General features: G+C 41.2%; 1 protein-coding gene across 4 annotated transcripts in view; it reads left to right on the top strand.

Moving 5' to 3' along the window:
• Window positions 1-22,954, top strand: part of Gosr1 (golgi SNAP receptor complex member 1) — a 59,709-nt gene extending 36,755 nt beyond the window's left edge. For 2 of the 4 annotated variants that reach the window (XM_045159647.1, XM_045159646.1), the window contains exons 7-9: window positions 6,556-6,580; window positions 16,715-16,797; window positions 22,267-22,954. In XM_045159647.1, the coding sequence (XP_045015582.1) occupies window positions 6,556-6,580; window positions 16,715-16,797; window positions 22,267-22,435 (277 nt within the window). In that variant the 3' untranslated portion in view covers window positions 22,436-22,954. Of the gene's footprint in view, window positions 1-6,550; window positions 6,581-16,714; window positions 16,798-22,266 lie in introns of all 4 variants that reach the window. The other 2 variants (XM_004667874.2, XM_004667873.2) reach the window with 1 other exon arrangement.
• Window positions 22,955-23,369: the final 415 nt, after the last annotated feature.

Below are 23,369 nucleotides of genomic sequence, written 5' to 3'. Positions count from 1 at the left end.
CAGAGTTAGTTCCAAATCAGCTTCGGATAGAAACCCCAAGGTGGGGGTGGGAGGGAGTAAAAGATACAGCTTACAGAGACACATCCCCAATGACCTCCTTCCTTCAGTTAGATCCCACCTACTACCTTTTACACTTTCCAGTAATACCATATTATGAATTCATGAAAGGATTAATCCATTTCTGAGTCCTCACATCCTAATTGCCTATAGAAGTACCATCACAGAGCCCCCCACCCAAAGGTGCACTTACTTTACTAAGCTTCTAGGCATTTCTCAATCAAGTTGACAACTACAATTAACAATCACAGTTTTGTAAACAAAAGTATGCGAAGAATATTCAAAGTTTTGCTTTTTATTTATTTATTTTATTTTTATTATTTTTGTTTGTTTGTTTTGGGGCTAGGGTCTCGCTCTAGCCCAGGCTGTCCTGTAATTTACTATGTAGTCTCAGGGTGACCTTGAATTGAGAGAGAAGGGACAAAATAGGCAGAGAGAGAGAATGGGTGTACCAGGGCCTCTAGCTGCTGCAAACAAACTCCAGATGCACGTGCTCCCTTGTGCATCTGGTTTACATGGGTCTTAGGGAATAGAATCTGGGTCCTTTGGCTTTGCAGGCAAGCATCAACTGCTAAACCATCTCTCCAGTCCCAAACAATATTCTAAAACAATTAAAATAATGGGCAAAAGGTCTGAGCAGACATCTACCAAAATACATATATACAAGGGTAAAATAAGGCAATCAAAGGATGTTCCATATCATGTCATTAGAGAATTACAGATTAAAATAGCAATGTGAGCTGGGTGTGGTGGGCGTGCCCTTGATCCCAGCACTCAGGGAGGAAGAGGTGGGAGAATCACCATGAGTTCAAGGGCACCCTGGCAGTCTGGACTAGAGTGAAACTCTACTTTGAAAATAGAAACAAAACAGCAATGTGGTAACACTCTGCCCCTGTTAAAATGGCTAAACTCCAAAACTCAACACCAAAATAAATAAGTAGAATTTAAAGAAAGAAAAACTTATTCTTTGCTAAAGACACTGCTAAGAAAATGCAAAAGCATTACATAGGCAGGGAGAAAATGTTTACAAAACACATACCTGATGAAGGTCTTTGTGTTAGCTTTATCATTGCTAATACCAAGACACCTAATATGATGTGGTGAGAATGTGAACCAACTAGAACTCTCATTGCTAGTAGGTATACAAAAAGGTATAGCATTGTAGAAGACAGATTGACATTTTTCTTAAGCTGAATATGATCTTATTATTCCATCAGTCATACTTTTTTTACTGTTTATTTATTTATTTAAGAGAGAGAAAGGGCTCACCAGGGCCTCTAGCCACTGCAGACACACTACAGATACATGCACCACATTATGCATTTGGCTTAAGTAGGTCCTGGGGCATTGAACTTGTGTCCTCAGGCTTCACAAGCAAGTACCTTAACCACTAAGCCATCTCCATCAGTCATGCTTCTCTTCACAGTTTTTAAAAGTTGGATGCAACCAAGGTGTCTTTCAATAAACGAATAGATTAACTGATAATATATATAATGTGTGTGTGTGTGTGTGTGTGTGTGTGTGTGTGTGTGTGTGTATTCAAGAACAAGCTGTCAAGCCTCCAAAAGAACATAGATGCAGTTTTTTTCCAGTGCTAAGAATAAAGCCTAGCACTGAGCTGCATTCCCAACCCTTAGTTTTTATAAACAAGGTCTTGCTGTATATCCCAAACTGGCTTTAAACTTATGTATTCCATGTTGGCCTTGGAACTTGAATGAAGGAATCGTACATGTATGAATAAGCCAATCTGAAGCTACCACATCCTATATATTTTAAATTACTTGTGTAACATTCTGTAAAAGGTAAAAGAAAAATCAGTAATGGCAAGGGATTGAGGATGGAAAAGGGGTGGAAAAAAACATGGTCAGGAATAGGCTATATTGCATGCAGTTAAAGCACTCCATATGATACTTACCACAGCATGTACACAACATTATGCAGTTGTCAAGACCCATCAAACTACATTGCAAAAAAGTGACTTATGTAAACTCTGGGTTTTAGTTACTAGCAGTATTGGTTTATCACTTGTAATGAACTACAGTAGTGAAAGATGTTAATAATAGGTAGGGTGCTGAGAAGATGGCTCAGTAGTTAAAGGTGCTTGCTTACAATGCCTACCACCTTGGTTTTGCTTCCCCAGTACCTACATAAGGCCAGATGCACAAAGTGGTGCATGCATCTGGAGTTCATTTGCAGTGGCAAGAGGCTGTGACATGCCCTCACTCTCTGCCCTTACAAATACATAAATAAAAACTTTTTTAATGATGGGCATGTGGCACATACCTTTAATCCTAGCACTTAGTAGGCAGAGGTAGGAGAATTGTCATGAGTTCAAGGCCACCCTGAGACTATATAGTCAATTCCAGGTCAGCCTAGGCCAGAGTGAGACCCTATCTCGAAAAAGAAAAAAACAATATTTTTTAATAAAAAAATAGTGGGTGGGGAAAAAACATGTAAGAACTCTTTACTTTCTACTGAATATGTATTTATTTACAAGCAAAGAGAGAATGGGTTTACTAGGGCCTCTGGCCACTGCAAGCAAATATGAAAACAAAGCACACAATAAATACCATTTAAAAATTAATCCCTTTGTAAGCCACAGTAGTTGATGATACCAACTAAGTCATCTGTAATAATATCAAGGAATATCATGACTTTCATTTAAACAGAAAAATAATTTATGGTTTATATATTTCTATAGAAGCATCCCCCCACCCCCCAAGGTAGCATCTCACTTAAGCTCAGGCTGTCCTGGAATTCACTATGTAGTCTCAGGGTAGCCTCGAACTCTTGGAGATCCTCCTACCTCTTCCTCCCGAGCCCTGGGATTAAAGGCGTATACCACCACGCCCAGCCAGAAACATCTTTTAAAATGCGTTAAGTACATTAATCAGAGGTTTCAGAAGAATTCATACATGCTGTTTCAGTGCTAACAGTATATTTTGTAACATGCTTTTGGAAAACAGAGAAAAGCAAAGATGAAAGTAGAAGCCATCTGTAATTTCTCTTCTATTTACATTAATATTATGGCATATTTCCCTTTGGTCTGAGCAAACAAAGTAATTCCTTTGCTCTTTCTTCCTGATGTAGTTAATGTAGAAAATTGTATTATTAAATTAAATATTAAATCTTCCAGTAACAAAAGTTAAACATTACTTGGAAAGACTCCTCTCCCTTTCTAGGGTGCAGGTGCGGGTGCGTGTGTTTGTGTGTGGAGGCACACACTTGCCATGGTATGAGTTCAGGCATTGGTCCTCACCTTCTTCCTTGGTTAGGGCAAGGTCTTTTGTTGTTCACTGCTACACTTGCTAGGCTAGCTGGCCTGCAAGCTCCTAGGAGAATCTCACTTCTTCACCTCCCTTCTCAGCATGCTGGGATTACAGGTGCCCACCAGTGACCAGTTTAATGTGGGTTGAGGTGATCTGAACTCAGGTACTCACACTTGTGGGACAAGTGATTTATCCACTGAGCCATCTTCCTGGTACCACTGCTCTTTTCCTTTAAAAAAAATTAATAGACTTACTTTTAGAACACTTCAAGTACTCGGGAGGCAGAGGTAGAGAAGGTGTTCTCTGTGACTTCTTTTAACCTTTTTCCCCCTAAGTTTTCTTTCTTTATTTCTTTTTGTTGTTGTTTGTTTTTTGTCTTGTTTGAGGGACTTTGTATATTTGGGGTTTTAAAATATTTATTTATTTATTCATTTATTTATTTATGAGAGAGAGAAAGGGGTAAGTAAGAGAATGGGCACACCAGGACCTCCAGATCACTGCAAAAAAATTCCATATGTATGTGCCACCTTGTGTGTCTGGTTGACGTGGGTATTGGAGAATTGAACCTGGGTCCTTAGGCTTCACAGGCAAGCACTTTCACCACTAAGCCCCTTCTAACCTTTCTTGTTTTTTTGAGATGAAATCTCACTATGACCCCAGGCAAACCTTGAGCTCATGATATTCCTGTTTCAGTCTCCCAGGTGCTGATATAACAGGCATGTACAACTATAATATTTCTTTTTTTTCTTTTTCTTTCTTTCTTTTTTTGTTGTTGTTTTACTGTGCGTGTGTCTGTATTTGTGTGGGTTATGTCACATGTGTGTACAGGGCAGATGACAGTTCGGAGTCTATTGTCCTCAGGAACACTGCCCATCTCCTTTGAGACAGGGTATCTCAGTGGCCTGGAGCCCACCACTTAGGCTAGATTAGATTGACTGACCAGAACACCCCAGGGGTTTACCTGTCTCTGCCTCCTCAGTCCTGGGATTTCAGGTATGCACCATGGCACCTGGCATTTCTATGTGGGTTCTCAGGATCAAACTCAGGTCCTTAAGCTTATAAGACAAGCACTTTACCAACTTAGCTATCTTTCCTGCCCTCTAGCATACTTTTTATTTTTATTTATTTACTTATTTATTTTTGAGGTAAGTTCTCACTCTAACCCAGGCTGACCTGGAATTCATTGTATGTTGGCCTCAAACTCAGCAGTCTTCCTACCTATGCCTCCCGAGTGCTGGGATTAAAGGTGTGCACCACCGTGCCTGGCCAGTATACTTTGTAATGAGTGCCATTTATTCAGTTTATTTGGACTTAGCCAAATAAATAGGACTTGTAGTCCTTGGGAAGTTTGGGAAGAAATTGAGGAATGATTGGCCATCTTCTGTTTATGTTGCTGTCTAAGCTAAAGATGACATAGTGAGGTTTTGAGAAATGCTTAAATGAGACTATGTAATTACTGGGCCACTTGCGTGGTTGGGCTTGTGGGAGTATCCTCTTCCTGTGAAAGGTGAGCATGGTTCCTGGACACTCATGTGTATTGTAGTTTGAAATGCTTCACAGTGCATTGTGGGATAAAATGAACAAGGACTATTTAAGAGAGAGAAAAGGAGGAAAGCTCCTTCCTCTATTGGGTAAGATTTGGGATCATAGTTTTAGTGTTTGTTAGATTGTTTTTCTGTTTTGGTAAGTCCAGAACTATATTTTCTTTTATTGTAGTTTACATGGTGCTATAAAATTACTATAATCTAAGAAAAAAATCAATATACTTAACCTTTCAGAATACCTTTTATGAAAAGTTTGGCTGGGCGTGGTGGTGCACACCTTTAATCCCAGCACTCGGGAGGCAGAGGTAGGAGGATCGCTGTGAGTTCAAGACCACCCTGAGACTCTATAGTGAATTCCAGGTCAACCTGGGCTAGAGTGAGACGCTACCTCAAAAAAAAAGAAAAGAAAAGAAAAGTTTGATTGTATACAGATAATAGATATGCCTTATTAGATATTTTATTTGATTCATGAAAATGAAAAATGGTTTTATTACATTTAAAATTGATTTAAATTGATTAAAATGTCATTTGCAGGAAGCATGCCTCTTAAGGAATGTACTCTTTACATAAAACAAGGGTTATGTTTATGTGCCACAACACCATCACTGTTTTCTCTATATGAAATATGTAGAAAGCTATTCCTCTGTGGTTCTTTCACCCCCACTTCAGGTACATTATCTTAGAATACAGTGTGATATGCTTATTTTTAGTAGTTAGGCTGGCTTATTAGCCAGTTACCAAATTATAACCCTGACTTTATGGTTGAAAACCAGATACAAGAGAAATGTTATTCTATCTTCAGATCCTGTAGAAAGCAGATAATGGTAACAGTGAAGCTACCTGGCTGGTTTTCTGATGATTTGTGTGAAGTATCTTATATTTTTACAGTTCTTTCCAGGCAGACTCACTAAGCTAGATCAAAATTTATTTCCACAGAATGGTTTTTGTTTTCCAGATACTGCCTCACAGTTTAGATTATAAAAGTGTATAGCTTTATATTCAACCTAAATTGGTGTTGAGTTTTATAATGGCTTTTTTTTAAAAAAATTTTTTTGTTCATTTTTTATTTATTTATTTGAGAGCGACAGACATAGAGAGAAAGACAGATGGAGGGAGAGAGAGAGAATGGGCGCGCCAGGGCTTCCAGCCACTTCAAACGAACTCCAGATGCATGCGCCCCCTTGTGCATCTGGCTAACGTGGGACCTGGGGAACCGAGCCTTTTTTTAGCATTTTGCTTGCTAATCTTTAACTTATTTGGGGTTAGTTGGATTTACATGCATTTGTAGGAAGTAATGCAGGGAAATTCCCTGTTTACCACTTCTCTGCAGTGATAATATATTGAATAAAATACAGTAGAATGGCAGGATATTGACATTGATATAATCAAGATACAGAACATTTCTTTTACCACAAGGATACCTCATTTTGCCTTCGATCCTCCTACCTCTGTCTCCAGAGTGCTGGGATTAAAGGTGTGCGCCATTATGCCCAGCTTTTATTCACATTACTTATGTGTGAATAAATTAATTTCAGCATCAGAATTTCCTCCAGGTGGTTTCAGAAATAATATTGTATATACATAAGTGGCTGATAAGTTTATAAATGCAGAAAAATAAGTACAACTTTTAAGTATCTTATTAGTAATTCTAGAGTTTGAATTCTCCTTGTCTTTTTCCAGCTCAGATCGCCTGATAGAAGAAACAATAAGGTAGGAACAATTTTTTGTTTTACCTCATTGGTGTTTATATCTATATTTAATGCGCAGATCCCAGTTACTAGAGTGAAGGTCATGTGCCTTAAAGACTAGAATTACAATAGAGAGTTATGTATGTGTGCTTTGACCTTCCCTTAGAAGAAATAGTTAGAATCCAAAACATTTATTTCCATGGGTATTGAAATTTGATCAGTTTTATCTATTCACCAGTTAATTCACACTGAATATTTTGAGCCTCAATCTTTTTAGTCTTACTTTTTAAATATATTTTTTTAATTATTATTTTTATTTGAGAGTGACAGACATAGAGAGAAAGACAGATAGAGGGAGAGAGAGAATGGGCGCGCCAGGGCTTCCAGCCTCTGCAAACGAACTCCGGACGCGTGCGCCCCCTTGTGCATCTGGCTAACGTGGGACCTGGGGAACCGAGCCTCGAACTGGGGTCCTTAGGCTTCACAGGCAAGCGCTTAACCGCTAAGCCATCTCTCCAGCCCAGTCTTACTTTTTAAAACTATTTTATTTTTATGAGAGAGAATGGGTGCACCAGGGCCTCCAGCCACTACAAACAAACTCCAGGTGCATGTGCCCCATTGTGCATCTGGCTTATGTGGGTCCTGGGGGAAATCAAAGCTGGGTCCTTTGGCTTTGCAGGCCAAGTGCCTTAACCACTAAGCCATCTGTCCAGCCCTTATTCTTACATGTTTTAAAATCTATTTTTGTTTTATTTTAAATTTTTTAAATTTTTATTTGAGAGTGACAGAAAGACATACACACACAGAGAGAGACAGAGAGACAGAGAATGGGCACACTAGGGCCTCCAGCCACTGCAAACGAACTCTAGATGCATGTGTCACCTTGTACATCTGGCTTACGTGGGTCCTGAGGAGTTGAGCCTCAAACTAGGGTCCTTAGGCTTCACAGGCAAGTGCTTAACCGCTAAGCCCTCTCTCCAGCCCTGTTCATTACAACAGCTATAAAAAGTCTGCTACAGGGCTGGTGAGAGGGCTTAGCGGTTAAGTGCTTGTCTCTGAAGCCTAAGGACCTCTGTTCAAAGTTCTATTCCCCAGGACCCGCATAAGCCAGATGCACAAGGTAGCGCATGCATCTGGAGTTCGGTTGCAGTGGCTGGAGGCCCTTGGCATGCCCATTCTCTATCTATCTGCTTCTTTCTGTCTGTTGCTCTCAAATAAATAAAAAATAATGTTTTGCTGGGCGTGGTGGTGCATGCCTTTAATCCCAGCACTCAGTTGGCAGAAGTAGGATTGCTGTGAGTTCCAGGCCACCCTGAGAATACAGAGTGAATTCCAGGTGAGCCTGGACGGGAGTGAGACCCTACCTCGAAAAACCAAAAAAAGAAAAAAAAACCAAATCTGCTACAGTAATAGCATAGTTTCTTGCCTAGGTTAAGAAATATTTATTGGGAGGGGAGAGATTGCTGAGCAGTTAAATTACTTGCTTGCGAACCTGATGACCTGGGTTTGATATCCCAGTTCCCATGTAAAGCCAGACGCACAAAGTGATACATGCATTTGGCCTTTATTTGCAGTGGCAGGAAACCCTGGCATGCCCATATTCTCTCTTCCTCTCTTTCTGTCTGTCTGCCTCTTCCTCTCTGTCTCTCAAAATATATATATATTTGTTGGGGGTGGGGGTTCAAGGTTGGGTCTCACTCTAGCCCATGCTGACCTGGAATTCACTGTGTAGTCTCCAGGTGACCTTGAACCCTCTGTCCCCCAAGAGCTGGGATTAAAGATATGTGCCACCACAACCAGCTAAAATATATTTCTCAAAAAGAAACATTGCTTTCTTGATTTGGATTACCTAAACTTTTAACTTTTATATGTCTATTTTATGATATCCAAAAATGTAATTAAAGGTCAGCCATGGTGGCACACATCTTTAATCTCAGCACCCAGGAGGTAGAAGTAGGAGGATAACTATGAGCTCAAGACAAGCTTGGGACTACAGAGTGAATTCCAGGTCAGCCTCAGCTAGAGAGAGACCCTTGCGGGGGGGAAAAATGTAATTAACTAGACATGGTGTCTATGCTTTAAAATTCAACAATTGTAAAATATTGTTTTCAGAAAGTATAATGAGGTGTATGGAAACAACAAATGATTATATCTCCAAAAGAAAAAAATCAGGGGGTTTTCCTGTGGTCACATCACTAATCACTTATATTAAAATGTCAGATCCTCGAATTAGAGTCACTTGTAACTGGAGCCACAGCTGTGCAAAACCATTACTATATTTACTACCTAGTAGAAAGAGATTGGTTTGAAATACATCGGTGCTACTTGTAGATTTGTTTCTATGCAGCCATGGTGGCTCAAACCTGTTATCCCATCAATAGGGAGGCTGAGGCTGAAGGATCAAGAATTTTAGGCTAACCTGCAGCTACTATCTTAAAAAATAGAAATAAATAAATGTGAGACATCTTTTATTCAGGCACAGAATGGAAATTGGTGCACAGGTTCAATTATAAAGTAAAAAAGTTTTTTTTTTTACTTTATAATTTTTACTTTATATAGGAGTATGGGGAAGTAGAACTGGATTTAAAGTGGGATAAAGTAAAATAACTTCTTTAGAATTTCTTCCCCCACCCCCTTTTTGTTTGTTTTCAAGGTAGGGTTTCACTCTATCCCAGGCTGACCTGGAACTCACTATATAGTCTCAGGGTAGCCTTGAACTCATGGCAATCCTCGTACTTCTGCCTCCCAAGTGCTGAGATTAAAGGTGTACGCCACCACGCCTGGCTCCCCTCCCCCTTTTTAAAACTGTGTGGGGATTGAAACCCCGGATCTTGTACATGCTAGGCAAGTGCTGTGCCACCAAACTATCTCATTTCACTGAACTACTTTTTAGTGGCCCTGTTAGTTTCATAAGTTTGAAAGACAGATTGGTGCTAAGGATCTCTTCATACATTGTTTTGTTTTTGTTTGTTTGTTTGTTTTGAGGGTAGGGTCTCACTGTAGCCCAGGCTGACCTGAAACTCACTCTATATAGTTCCAGGCTGGCCTCAAACTCACAGCTATCCTCCTACCTCTGCCCCCTGAGTGCTGGGGTTAAGAAGTCCACAGAAGTCCCAGAATCTGAATTCCATTCTTTCCAGTATTCTTTATCTGGAAGTGAAAGTTTGAGTAACTAGGTAAACTGCAGTCTGTCAGATACAATTTCTGATTGGCTTTTTTCCCCATCTCCCCCTAAAAAAGAAACTATGAGAAAGATGTCTTGCTGATACTTGACAGTCTAGAAATGGTAGTTTTTGTTGTTTTGTTTTTGTTTTTCGAGGTAGGGTCTCACTCTGACCCAGGCTGACTTGCTACTCACTCTGTAGTCCCAGGCTGACCTCAAACTCACTGTTATACTCCTACCTTGCCTCCTGAGTGCTGGAATTAAAGGCGTGTGCCACCATGCCTATTTTTGATAATAAAATTTTTAATCTTTTTTATTTTAATTTTTTCAAAAAAAATTTGTGGTCCTAGGAAATTTTAAAAAAAGGCACTCCATCATTGGGTTATATTCCCAGACCCTTTTACCTTTTATTTATTTTCTAAATTTTTTTTTTATTTATTAGAGATAAAGAGACAGGTGTGTGTGTGTGTGTGTAGAGAGAGGGAGAGAGAATGGAGCCAGTGTCTCTAGCCACTAAGCAAACTCCAAATGCATGAGCCACCTTGTGCATCTGGCTTACATGGGTATTGGGGAATTAAACCTGGGTCCTTGGGCTTTGCAGATAAGCACCGTAACCACTAAGCTATCTCTGTAGCTCCATATCCTTTTTTTTTTGGTTTGGTTTTTGGTTTTTGGTTTTTCGAGGTAGGGTCTCACTCTAGCTCAGGCTGACCTGGAATTTACTATGTAATTTCAGGGTGGCCTTGAACTCACAGTGATCCTCTTACCTCCGCCTCCTGAGTGCTGGGATTAAAGGGGTGCGCCATCACATCCAGCTCAGCCCCATATCTTTTATTTTTATACTATTTTAGATTTTAGACAAGTTCAGTAATTTTTTATATTTATTTATAAGGACTTATTGATTCATTGAATAAAATATTCAATGAGTATAATATGCTCTCATCCCATTAATAAATTAATACTACTAGGTGTGGTGGCACATGCCTTTAGTCCCAGCACTCAGGAGGCAGAGGTAGGAGGATCACTGAGTTCCAGGTCAGCCTGGGCCAGAGCAAGACTCTACCTTGAAAAGCCAAAAATAATAATAACAGTACTGTGATAGTTAATCTCATTTGTCAACCTGATCACCTGGAATCACCTAGAATCACCTGGGAGACAAATCTTCAGGCATGTCTAAGGGAATTTCTAGATTTGGTTAAAGTGGCTGAAAGGTCCTTGACTTAATCAAAAAGAGAAAGCCAGCTGAACATTCAATATTTATAATTCTCTGTTTCCTGACTGTGGATTGAGTGTGACCAGCTTCATGCTCTTGCCTCATGCCTTCCCTGCCCTGATGGACTATGTCCCCTTAACTGTGAGCCAAGATAACTTAATCCTTCCCTTCAGTTGCTTCTTACCAAGTGTTTGGTCACAGAAACAAGAAAAGTAACTAGTACAAATACCTTGTATAATGTTACCATACTTTCACATTTTAATTGGGGCTGGTGAGATGGTTCAGTAATTAAAGATACTTGCTCTACGGGACTGACAATCTGAAATGGATCTCCAGCACCCATATTAAAGCTGGATGCAAAGTGATTCTGTAATCCCAACGTACCTACAGCAATGAGAGATAGAGCCAGGAAAATCCCAAAGCTTGCAGGCCAGCTGAATTATCCCTTCCAGTGTCAAAACAATAGCAAGCAAGACTGTGTTAAACAAGGTGGAAGGAAAGTGACCTTCACACACACATCATGGTACTCAGACATACACACACACACACACACACACACTTGTTTTTGGAAAAATAATTTAATTACAGTGTCAACCATCTGAACAGAGTTTTCATAAATTACCTAATTGTCAACTAAAATATCTTCTTTTGAAACTCCTCTTTCATCAGCACATAGGGCCAATCACATTTTACCAGAAATTCTTTATAAAGTTCCTTTGTAATTCTTTTCTTTTTATTTTCTCTTCATTCTGCCTTATCTTTGAAGGCAAGACGAAATCAAACTCTTCAGTTTGCAGCTTGCCAGCCCTGCTATTTTTTTTTAAGTTTAAAAAATATTCTGTTAGGGGCTAGAGAGATTGCTTAGTGGTTAAGGTGCTTGCCTGCAAAGTCTAAGGACCTATGTTCTGCTCACCAGATCATGGGAAAGCCAGAAGCACAAGGGTGAGGCAGGTGCAAGGTTGTACATGCCCACTAGGTGGCACAAGTGTCTGGAATTCCATGTAGTGGCCAAGGTCCTGCCGTGCCAATTCTCTCTCTTTTCTCTCTGTCTCTCTTACTCTCTCTAAAATAAAATAAAAAGTTTTTAAAAATATGCTATTGGGGTTTGAGAGATGGCTTGACTGCAAAGCCTAAGGGCCCATGTTTGATCTCTCCAGATCCCAGTAAACCAGGTGCATAAAGATGAGGCAAGTGCAAGGACACACGTGTCCACTAGGTGGCACAAGCACCTGTAGTTTGTAGTGCCTGAGGCCCTGGTGCGCCAATTCTCTTTCTCAAAAAAAAAAAAAAGGAAATGGAAATGAAATAAAACATATGCTGTTAAATCTCGTTTGAATATTACCCTTTGTTTCAAAATATGGTAGGCATCCAGTGAAACTTCACTGAATATAAATCAGTTACACATATGAATGGAATTTGATATTTCATATAACTTCCTGTATATTCCAGATGTCAAAATTTACCTTTTATTTTTGGAGATACATTGTATAACTGAATGTATATTTTTAACATTTTATTGAAACAACTAGTAGTGTTCATATTTATACTTGTCATTTTATTTAGCTTTAAACAAACATATAATTAGTATTATCTAATGTTTAAAAATGTTAGTAACTGGGTTGAAGAGATGGCTTAACAGTTAAGACACTTGCCTGCGGAGCCTAGGAACTCATGTTCAAATATCCAGGTCCCATGTAGCCAGACACACAGTGACACAAGTGCTTAATGTTGCACAAGCACACACGGAGATGCATGCATATGGAGTTCATTTGCAGCAGCTAAAGGCCCTGGCATTCCCTTTCCCTCCCTCTCTCTCTCTCTCTCTCTCTCTCTCTCTCTCTCTCTCTCTCTATCTCTCTATCTCCCTCCCTCTCTCTTTCTTTATCTCTCAAATAAATAATAAGCTGGGTATGGGAGCACACACCTTTAATCCCAGCACTTGGGAGGCTGAAGTAGAAGAATCACTGTAAATTCAGTACCACCCTAAGACTACTACATTCAAGGTCAGCCTGGGCTAGAGCAAGACCCTACCTTGAACAAACAAAAAATAAATTTAGGGCTGGAGAGACGGCTTAGCAGTTAAGCGCTTGCCTGTGAAGGCTAAGGACCCCAGTTCGAGGCTCAGTTCCCCAGGTCCCACGTTAGCCAGGTGCACAAGGGGGCGCACGCGTCTGGAGTTCGTTTGCAGAGGCTGGAAGCCCTGGCGCGCCCATTCTCTCTCTCTCCCTCTATCTGTCTTTCTCTCTGTGTCTGTCGCTCTCAAATAAATAAATTTAAAAAAATATTAAAAAAAATAAATTTATATAAAAACAAACAAAACTAAAAAATGTTAGTAACTGAGTTTAGTTCACAAAACAGGTAAGAAAGTTGAGATTCCAGTAAGAACATCAATGATTTATCATTTTAAAAGCATTATATATATTATGTGCTTATATTTTGCCTTTAAGTATTTGGCCTTGAAATAATAGCCTAGATTTCACTCAGCTCAGTTCCAAGTGGTGGAATGAGATGGGAAAATATGTTTACATATACTTTATGTGGTATTGGAAATCATGCATATTCAACAAGGTAATAACTTAATGTATGATGATAATGTCCATTCTCCAAGGAATACAAAGTGCTTTGTGAGAATTGTTTTTTAATCTCTATCCACTTGTGAGTGAAAGGGCACAAGACATAGTAATAGTCTCTGTTTACAAAACAGAGGCATGTATGATTCAGAGACTGAGCTCATTACACAGCCTAGGTTTGACTGCTTTTAACTTTATACAAGACCATAATGCCTATTGAAAGTAGAGGTGCACTGTCCAAGGCCCTTGTAAGTTCAAGCAGAATTTTGTCAGTTTCTGTTTCTTCTGCTGCTTTCATTTCTTCCTGATATTTTCAAAACTGTCCTCTGAGCTAGATGTGATGGCACACACCTGTGATGCCAACACTAAGGAAACTGAAGCAAGAAGATTAAGACCATTCTGAGCTACAGTAAGATCATATCTCCAGGAAAAAAGAGAGCCTCTGATATCTATGGTGCAGCCCCATTCTCTGTTATCTCTCCAGACAGCTACTAAATGATGGCCTGGAGTCCAAGATTTCCATGGGACTGTGCCTGGCCTTCATCTCTTGTGGGCTTTTCTGCAGGGAACTATCCAGTCACAGGCCCACCAGCTGGTTCTTTGTCCTTATGAGCATATCTGTGTGTGTTCCCGCAGGTGTAGAACTTGCACAGAGCATCCTTGACTTCATCTTCTTCCTTAGCCAGAGCCCCAAAGATAGCTCTTTTTGGCTGCATCCTGACAGTTTCATTTTCCTCCTTCTCTTTTGTGTACCTTTTATTCACCTGTCAGTAACTCATTTCTTGTGACCATTAACTAGCCAGCTCTTTGTATGGCTACTCCTTGGTTTTCTCAAACAGCCTGTGGCCAGCTGAAATCATCTTGTGCTCTGGCTTTTTGTTCCTTAAGCCCACTGCCTTTGTGAGATTTTTTTTTTGGGGGGGGGAGGGGGTTTCAAGGTTGTGTCTCAGTCTAGCTCAAACTGACCTGGAATTTACATAGACTCGGGGTGGCCTCAAACTCCTCCTGCCTCTGCCTTCCAGGTGCTGGGATTAAGTTGCCTTTTTTTAATTGTTGTTTTTGTTTTTTGGGTTTTTTGTTTGTTTGTTTTGGTTTTTCGAGGTAGAGTCTCACCGTGGTCCAGGCTGACCTGGAATTAACTCTGTAGTCTCAGGGTGGCCTCGAACTTTTGGTGATCCTCCTACCTCAGCCTCCCGAGTGCTGGGATTAAAGGCATGCGGCACTACGCCCAACTTTTGTTTTTGTTTTTGAGGTAGGGTCTCACTCTAGCCCAGGCTGACTTGGAAATCACTTTGTAGTTACAAGCTGGCCTTAAACTCACAGTCTGAGTGCTGGGATTAAAAACATCTGCTGGGCCGGGTGTGGTGGTGCACGTCTTTAATCCCAGCAGCCCTCCAGAGGCAGAGGTAGGAGGATCACGGAGAGTTCCCAAGGCCACCCTGAGACTACAGAGTTAATTCCAGGTCAGCCTGGACCACACTTAGACCCTTGAAAAAAAAATCTGCTGGGCTAGAGAGATGGCTTAGTGGTTCAGGCACTTGCCTGTGAATCCTAGGGACTTATGTTTGACTCTCCAGGTCCCATGTAAGCATGCAATATCGCATATGCGCATAAGAGTATGCATACATCTGGAGTTCAGTTGCAGTGGCTAGAGGCCCTGGCACACCAATTCATCCCCCACCCCCGCCTCCCTCCCTCCCTTCTTCTCTCCTTCCCTCTAGCATTGAAGAAAAGAGTCCAGTCTGTTGGGCTTGCCTAAAAAAAAAAAAAAAGTTAGTAAATAAAAGTGTCTGCCACCATGCCCTGCTGTCATTTATTCCAAAATGCTTCAGTAAATACTCTTTATATTTCCTTGCACACTTTCTGCTTTGCCTTCTCAATCTTGAACTTAAAGGTTTGGTTCATTTGTCCTTTATTTAGATTTAGAATACTCCCTCTAGCATCTCACATCAATAACATACCTGATAGTTTGTTCTCTGCAGCTTTGCCTGTCCAAAAATGTGTTCATCAGTTCCTGGAAGGCCAGTGGCATACCAGCAGTAGCTATCCCAATGAATTGTTAGGGGCTGAGCATCCTACCAGCAGTTAGACCTAAGCATTCTGTTTATAAGTCAGTGTATGAGCAGCTGTTCCTCCCAGCTGCAGAGACTAGGTGCAGTTCAACCATCCATAGAGGTCCTGTGCATGCAGATCCGCAGTCTTCCACTGTTGGGGCTCAAGACTCAGGGAAACTTGTGCTTGGTGCATGAAGAAGGTAGAGTTCCCTGCCATCAGTCTCTTGGTTCTCTCATCACTTAAGAAAGGGAAGCCTGGGCTGGATGTGGTGACACACGTCTTTAATCCCAGCACTTGGGAGGCAGAGGTAGGAGGATCGCCACAAGTGTGAGGCCACCCTGAGATTCCATAGTGAATTCCAGGTTAGCCTGAGCCAGAGTGAAACCCTACCTCAAGAAAAAGAAACGGAAGGGAAAGGGAGAAGCCTTCCACCTGGCTGTCGTCCCTGAAATCTCAAGGGAACATGGTGCCTCAGATAGCCCTTACATTCATTCTTGTGCCGCCTCATAGAGGAAAATTGTTCCTGGCTACCATCTTCCCAAAATGTTAATCTCTACTTCTTCTCCCCCCCCCCCCCGCCCAGTGTTTTTTTTAAAGGTCTCTTCACCATTTGTTACATATCAGAATAGGCACTGACTGGCCCTACCCTTTAGAATTTTAATATCTGGGGATATAAGACTAAAAACTACATAATCCTGGAAATGATAGCCAAAAGTTATTAATTCAGCTTCTCTTAAACAGGACATCTTGGTGATCATATGGAGGAGATTGCATTCCATACAATGGCTTCTCCCTTTTCTAGCCATATATGATGAGTCTGTGATCTTGGTCAGCTTTCTTGGAAACCTGGCTTAGAAACTATTGAAGCTTTCACAATTTATGATTTGTGTGTTGTTATATTTCCTTGTTATTTTGAAGAAAACACAGAAAATGGCTTACTGCCTTATACAAAAAGACATCATTGGGGTGGGGTCATTCAGAAAAGAGACAGTGGGAAGGTGGCTAGAACATGATTTCCTATCATTTTCTTGACTGGTGCTTTTCAAGATATTTTGCGTACCAATGTTCTGTTTACTTTTAGGAGTATGATGAATCCATATAATCTAGGGTACTCTCAAATGCCAATTTAATTGTCTCTTTTTTCTCCTCTTGAAGCATTGCTATGGCAACAAAAGAAAATATGACTTCACAGAGAGGAATGCTAAAGTCAATTCACAGCAAAATGAACACTTTGGCCAGTATCCTTTTTGAAAGCTTAAAATCTGCCTGGGTGTGGAGTGTCTGTTCCTTTCTTTTTTGTTTTATTGTTATGGTGGGTAGGGGAGGTAAACAGTAGAGTTGGGAAAGCTAATGTTGGTATCACTTCTAGAGGATAGCATACCAGAGTCTAAATGCTTGTAGATTTAGAAAAGCTGAATTTTATAATCATTCACAGAATTATTTTTGTTTTTAAAAGCTCTGAATCCATGAGGGTTCTTCTTACACATTACTCTTACCTAAGCCCTCTATGTGATGTTTTATGATTTGCAGTTTGGAGAGCAGGTTGACGTGGAGGAGATACGGGTGAGCAGTTGCGGTGACTGCACAAACTGAATTTCAGAGTAGATTCTGTGCTTATTAGTTGTGACTTTTTAATCTGTTAGCTTCCCAACTTAGATTTCTTTCAAGAAGCCCACCAGGAATACTGCTTACCTGCTACTCTGAAGTACTGTATTTACTGTCTGGGAAGACAAGACTTTTAGCAAAACGAGGAAAATAGAAAGGTTTCCTTCCCAAACAACAATGAGGAAGGCCTATGACTTTCAAACATTTTGCATCTTGGGCTGGAGAGATGGCTTGGCGGTTAAGCACTTGCCTGTGAAGCCTAAGGACCCCAGTTCAAGGTTCTAGTCCCCAGTACCCACATAAGCCAGATAGATGCACAAAGTGGCACACGCATGTGGGGTTCATTTGCAGTGGTTGGAGGCCCTGGTGTGCTCATTCTCTCTCTCTCTCCCTCTTTCTGTCTGTTGCTCTCAAATAAGTAATCATAAATAAAAATTTTAAAAAAATTTTTGCATCTTCCAAGATAAATTAAGCACACTTTTAGTCTGGCACCAGTTTGCCTATGGAAAAGGATACCTTGGTATTTGTTAGTATCTTTTGTGAATACTATTCATTGGTCTAGTATAAAACCACACATCCAGGGCTAGAGAGATGGCTTAGCAGTTAAGGACTTTGCCTGCATAGTCAAAGGATCCCAGTTTGACTCTCCAGGACCCACATAAGCCAGATGCACAAGGGGGTCCATGCATCTGGAGTTCATTTGCAGTGGCTGGAGGCCCTGGCATGCCCATTCATTCATTCATTCTCTCTCTCTCTCTCTCAAATAAATAAATAAAATATATTTAAAAAAATACATCCACAACCACACATATTTCCTACAGTGCTGTGCAGTCTAGACTGCTGTCACATGCATTGTCTCATTTTTCCTTACCACAGAAAGGAAACTTGAGAAACTGTAGTTTTGCAGGTGAGCAGTGAAAAGCAGCTTGGCTTTGATTCACTGGTAATATATTATATAGCAAATTAGATATTCACATTTTAAGTTCCCACTGCATTTTCTATGAAGTTATGCTTTGTTTTTTGTTGTTGTTTTGTTTCTTTCTTGATATAAATCTCCTTATATTGCCCAGGCTGGTGTTCAAATCCTGACTCAAGAGTTTGTATTTCATGAAACCATTGAAATCGACAAACAAGTGAGAGTGGATAGCTAGATTATCTAAAATATTGATGGAAACTAAGTTGTGTATTCAAATTTGTCCTCACTGTTTTTCATGTATTCTTTACCCTAGACATATTTGTCCTCTACTAAACTCTGAGTCCTCTTAAAGGAGAAGCAAGCCCAACATAGTACCTTGTAGCCACTTATCATTCCAAAAGAATGTGGATTCAAAAATCAAATAAAGGCAGTGTGGTGGCGCACACCTTTAATCCCAGCACTCAGGAGGCAGAGGTAGGAGGATCTCTGTGAGTATGAGGCCTGAGACTACAGAGTGAGTTCCAGGTCAGCCTTGGTTAGAGTGAAACCCTAACTCAAAAAAAAAAAAAAAGACATGCATGTTAGGACTCCATAGAGTGATGGTAACAGACTTAAAGGAGAAAGAACTGTAAAACTCAGAAGTAGAATTCCACCTAAGACATGGCTGGATTCAGTGGTTAAACATTTATCCTCAGGAACCTGCCATCTCCTTCTTTCCCTCTATCTCAGATCTTGGCTTTCCTCTGTGTTAGCCTCACTCCTCTGACCAAGTATGCATAATTGTGATGCCAAAGAGTGAGTTCAAACCCATCTCCAGACCAGGTCATTACAGAAGGGAGCAAGTGGTCCCTTCAAGGTACACTAAACAAAAGGCATCTGCTACCGACACAGCTTCCTGATGCCAGAATTTTACGTCCGCATTGGATTTATTTATTCTTTTTATTTATTCTTTTATTTATATGCAAGCAGAGGGAAATGACACAGAGAAAGAGAGAGAGAATGGGCATGCCAGGGCCTCTAGCAACTGCAAATGAACTCCAGACGCATGTGCCACCATGTTCATCTTGCTTACATGGGTATTAGAGAATTGAACTGGGATCCTTACGCTTCACAGGCAAGTGCTTTAATGGCTAAGCCATCTCTCCAGCTTGAAACATTCTTATCTTTCCTTTTTTTAAATATTTTTAAATTTTATCTGCAAGCAGAGAGAGAGAAAAGAGGGAGAATGGGCATACCAGGGCCTCTAGCTCACTGCAAACAAACTCCAGGTGCATGTAGTGCACGTGCATGTAGCTTACATGAGACCTGGGTCCTTAGGCTTTGCAGGCATATTAAGAGCTCCCTTGTTTATCCTTTTACTGAGTAATAAAAGGTGAAGCATTTTCTCTATGGGAGAGTTTTACCTTACAAAAGTTTTTTAATTTTAATACGTGCTTCCTGTTCCTCACTTTAAAAAGTTTGAGAGTGAGGAGTGAGTATGGGCACACCAGGGCCTATCACTGCAGACAAACTCCAGACTCATCTGCCACTTTGTACCTGGGTACTATCACATTGAACTTCAGGCTGTCAGGCTTCACAAGCAAGCACCTTTTAACCACTGAGCCATCTTTCCAAGCCCCATTTCTCATTTCTTAAAACTGCTTCTGACACTGTAGTGTATCTGATCTCAGTGTGCCTACAGTGAGAAGGAAAACAGAAAGAGAATCTACCAGAAGCCCATGGGATAGCTAACCTGGAAAATGAAGTGGTTTTCTTTAAGACCCTCAGACAGAATTCCCCAATGTGTTGGTTTGACTCAGGTGTCCCCCATAAACCTAGGTGTTCTGAATGCTAGGTTCCCAGATGATGGAGATTTGGGAATTACCACCTCCTAGAGGGAGTGTATTGTTGAGGGTGGGCTTATGGGTGTTATAGCCAGTTTTCCCTTGCCAGTATTTGGTACACTCCCATGTTGCGACAGTCTGACTTATGTTGACCAGGGGGTGATGTCCACCCTCTGCTCATGCCATCCTTTTCCCTACCATCATGGAGCTTCCCCTTGAGCCTATAAGCCAAAATAAACCCTCCCCCCCCCCCCCCCGCCGCCAAGTTGCTATTGGCCAAGTGTGTGCTGGCAGCAATGCGAACCTGAGTGCAACAGTAATGTTGGTACTGAGAGTAGTGTTTCTGCTATGTTGCTTTGGCCTTTTGGTGCTGATTTTCAAGAGGAATATGGAGAGATTTGAAACCTTGGCCTAAGAGATGCCTTGCAGTGCTGTAAGTACAGCTTGATGGACTATTCTGGTCAGAGTTGAAAGACCTGAATGCAGTAAGAACTATGGACTGTGAAGTTTGGCTTATGAGGGTGAGAAAGAGCTTTCCCTGGACTAGGCTACAAGCAGTTTGTGTGAGAGGCTTGCTGTTAAGCCTGTGTCCTGAGAAGTTGTGCAGGGTTGCTTTGCGTAGAAATGAACTGGTGTAAGCAGAGGGATATGGCACAGAAAAAAATGAAATCTTTGGGCTAAAGCTTCTGCTCATTCACCTGCAATTATACAAGAGATTACAGCCTTTGAAATTGGGCCAGCTGATCTGCACTGGGGCAACAGGAAGAATGTAGACTCTTTTGGAGGGACCTGAGTGTTCAAGAAGTGTCCTGTTCTTCAAAGTCTGCTTTATTCCCCCCTGGATTAACAAATTGACACCCTGCCTGGTATTATGAAGTATAAGAAATGCAGGAAAGAGAGGGTCATTGAATTTGCAACAGAGTCTTGTGTTTTGGAAATGGCCATGGGCAGTGTGAAGCAGGTTTGCTGGATGCCTGCATGGAGGCCCATTGGAGATACCAGGACTATGAGATGGCTGCTAAGGAAAGCTGCCGGCCCCGATGAAGTTTTCCAAGACTGTGAGTAGCCTAGCTAGAGGGGTGGAATTGGAACTGTAGAGAATTGTTGCTGGTTAGAACTGTTGGACTTGAAGCTACAGAGTTTGATGTTTGCCCTGGTTGTTTTAAATCTTGCATTGGCTGAATATTTCTTTGCTATACCCAATGCCATAGGTTGTAGTGTAAATGTTTATTCTGTGCCATTATGGGTTTTTTGAGGTTAATTTTTGGTATTGTGGCTCAGGTAAAAGAGCTTGGATTTAGTCTGGAGGAATGCCTTGGCTACAAAGCCAAAGGACCCAGGTTCGATTCCCCAGGACCCACATTAGCCAGACGCGCAAGGAGGCGCATGCATCTGGAGTTCTTTTGCAGTGGCTGGAGGCCCTGGTGTGCCAATTCCCCCCCCCTCCCTCCCTCTCCCTCGCTTTCTCTCTCCCTCTCCCTTCCTCCCTCTTTCTCTGTCAAATAAATAAAAATTAAATATTTTTTTAAAGACCTTGGACTGTGGGGATGTTTGAACATCATTGGGATTACTAAAATTTATGGGGACTTTTAAAGTTTAATTAATGCATTACATTTTACATTATGTATGGTTATCAGTTTATGGGGGTCAGGGGTGAAATGTGGTTTGATTCAGGTGTCCCCCATAAACTCAGGTGTTCTGAGTGCTAGGTTCCCAGCTGATGGAGATTTGGGAATTAATGCCTCTTGGAGGCAGTGTATTGTTGGGGCAGGCTTATGGGTATTATAGCCAGTGTTTGGCACACTCCCCTGTTGCTATTGCCCACCTTATGTTGGCCAGGGGGTGACGTCCACCCTCTGCTCATGCTATCGTTTTCCCTGCCATCATGGAGCTTTCCCTCTAGCCTGTTAGCCAAAACAAACCCTTTTTTCCCCCAGAGCTGCTTTTGGCTAAGTGTTTTCTGGCAGCAGTACAAAGCTGACTGCAACACCCAGGCTCCAGAGAGAAGGGGTGAGCCAGAGGGCCAGAAAGGGACAAGGGAAAGCAGGATGGGAGCAGGGAAGTAGTCACCCCCTGTCCTGGGCTTCTTGCCCTATTCTGGCCACACTGGCTCCCACCCACACCCTCATTCTCAGAATCCCTCATGGATTCAGTGAGCTTTTTATTCCTTTTTATGTACTATATATAACAAAACTAGGAGGCTTGAACTTGTCCCAGTATAGGAATTCGTTTTTTCTGTTTTCTTTCTCCCTATTTCCTCACTTATTTTTCTGGATTCCACTGATAGCTTTTTGTGATTCCTGAAAGTCTCTTTCACTAAAGAGGCTTTTTTCAAGTATGACCTTAATAAAGATTTCCCAAAGATCGTTTTCCTGCTGTGAACAGCCTAATCCAGAGGATCAACCTCAGGAAGAGGCGAGACTCACTCATCCTGGGCGGGGTCATCGGGATCTGCACTATCCTGTTGCTGTTGTACGCTTTCCACTGATGGCGCACCTCAGGGACTCGGCATCCACCACCTTCAAGCCCTGATCTGGAATAAGGAAAGTAGGAAGGAGAAGTCGGTTGTCCATCCCAATCCTGAGCCTGACCAGCCAGATGAATTGGAAATTTAGAGCAGTGGGCTCTGACATTGGCAGGTTGAGCCGAAGCCATGGTCTTTCTGCTGTAATTTAAAAAGCAACACAGCAACAAAGGTGTTCAGTTGCTTTTGTCTCCCTGGAAGCCAGGTAAACCAATCAAAAGCAGAGTACCTGTGCTGGACTCCTCATGAAACCAGGTTCTGCCACATCCAAAGACTGCTTTCCTGTCAGCCACCAGATTGGGTTGTGAATAAAAATAATTCTTATCCTTTTATTTAACACTCGTGATGAGAAATCACAAGTCCTTTCATGATGATCTGTGCTGTAGATTTCTACTCTTGTCCCAACTCTCTTGGGAGTGAAGAAAAATTTTTCACTGATCCTTTGAGATACTAACAGGCCAATTTCATCATGTTTGAGGTGGTCTGAACTGGAGAACACTGTGCAAAACAGGGGGTCTCTTTTTTTTTTTTTTAAAGAAATTGTATGTACAATGGGGTTGACTATTGCTAGAAAAGTGTCAAAAGTGACTGGTCCTTTTTTCAAGAAGCCAGTCATTATGTTGATTTTTTTGTTGTTGTTGTTTAATTTCGTCCATTGGATTAAATTTGCTACTATAAGATAATGAAATTTTAGTTCCTTTATGGCAAAAGAAACTAATAGCCATTGTCTGTCAATGCCCCTAACTGTTCCTCCTCAGGCCAGGATTAACCCCGGAAACTGAGGGGAGGGGATGGCATGATTTTCAGTGAGAGCTGTTCAACAAGCCACATGTGAAAAGACTTTAAGGGGTTGCTCTCCAGAAAATTCCATTTTATTAAGTGCTCTGAAACTTAGGAGCAAGTTTTAGAACTTTTGCCTTATGTTCCAGGAATTCTGTATTT

This window comes from Jaculus jaculus, chromosome 9 (assembly GCF_020740685.1).
Source record: "Jaculus jaculus isolate mJacJac1 chromosome 9, mJacJac1.mat.Y.cur, whole genome shotgun sequence".
In the NCBI taxonomy this organism is placed as follows: Eukaryota; Metazoa; Chordata; class Mammalia; order Rodentia; family Dipodidae; genus Jaculus; species Jaculus jaculus.
This window is presented reverse-complemented; position numbering and strand designations above follow the sequence as displayed.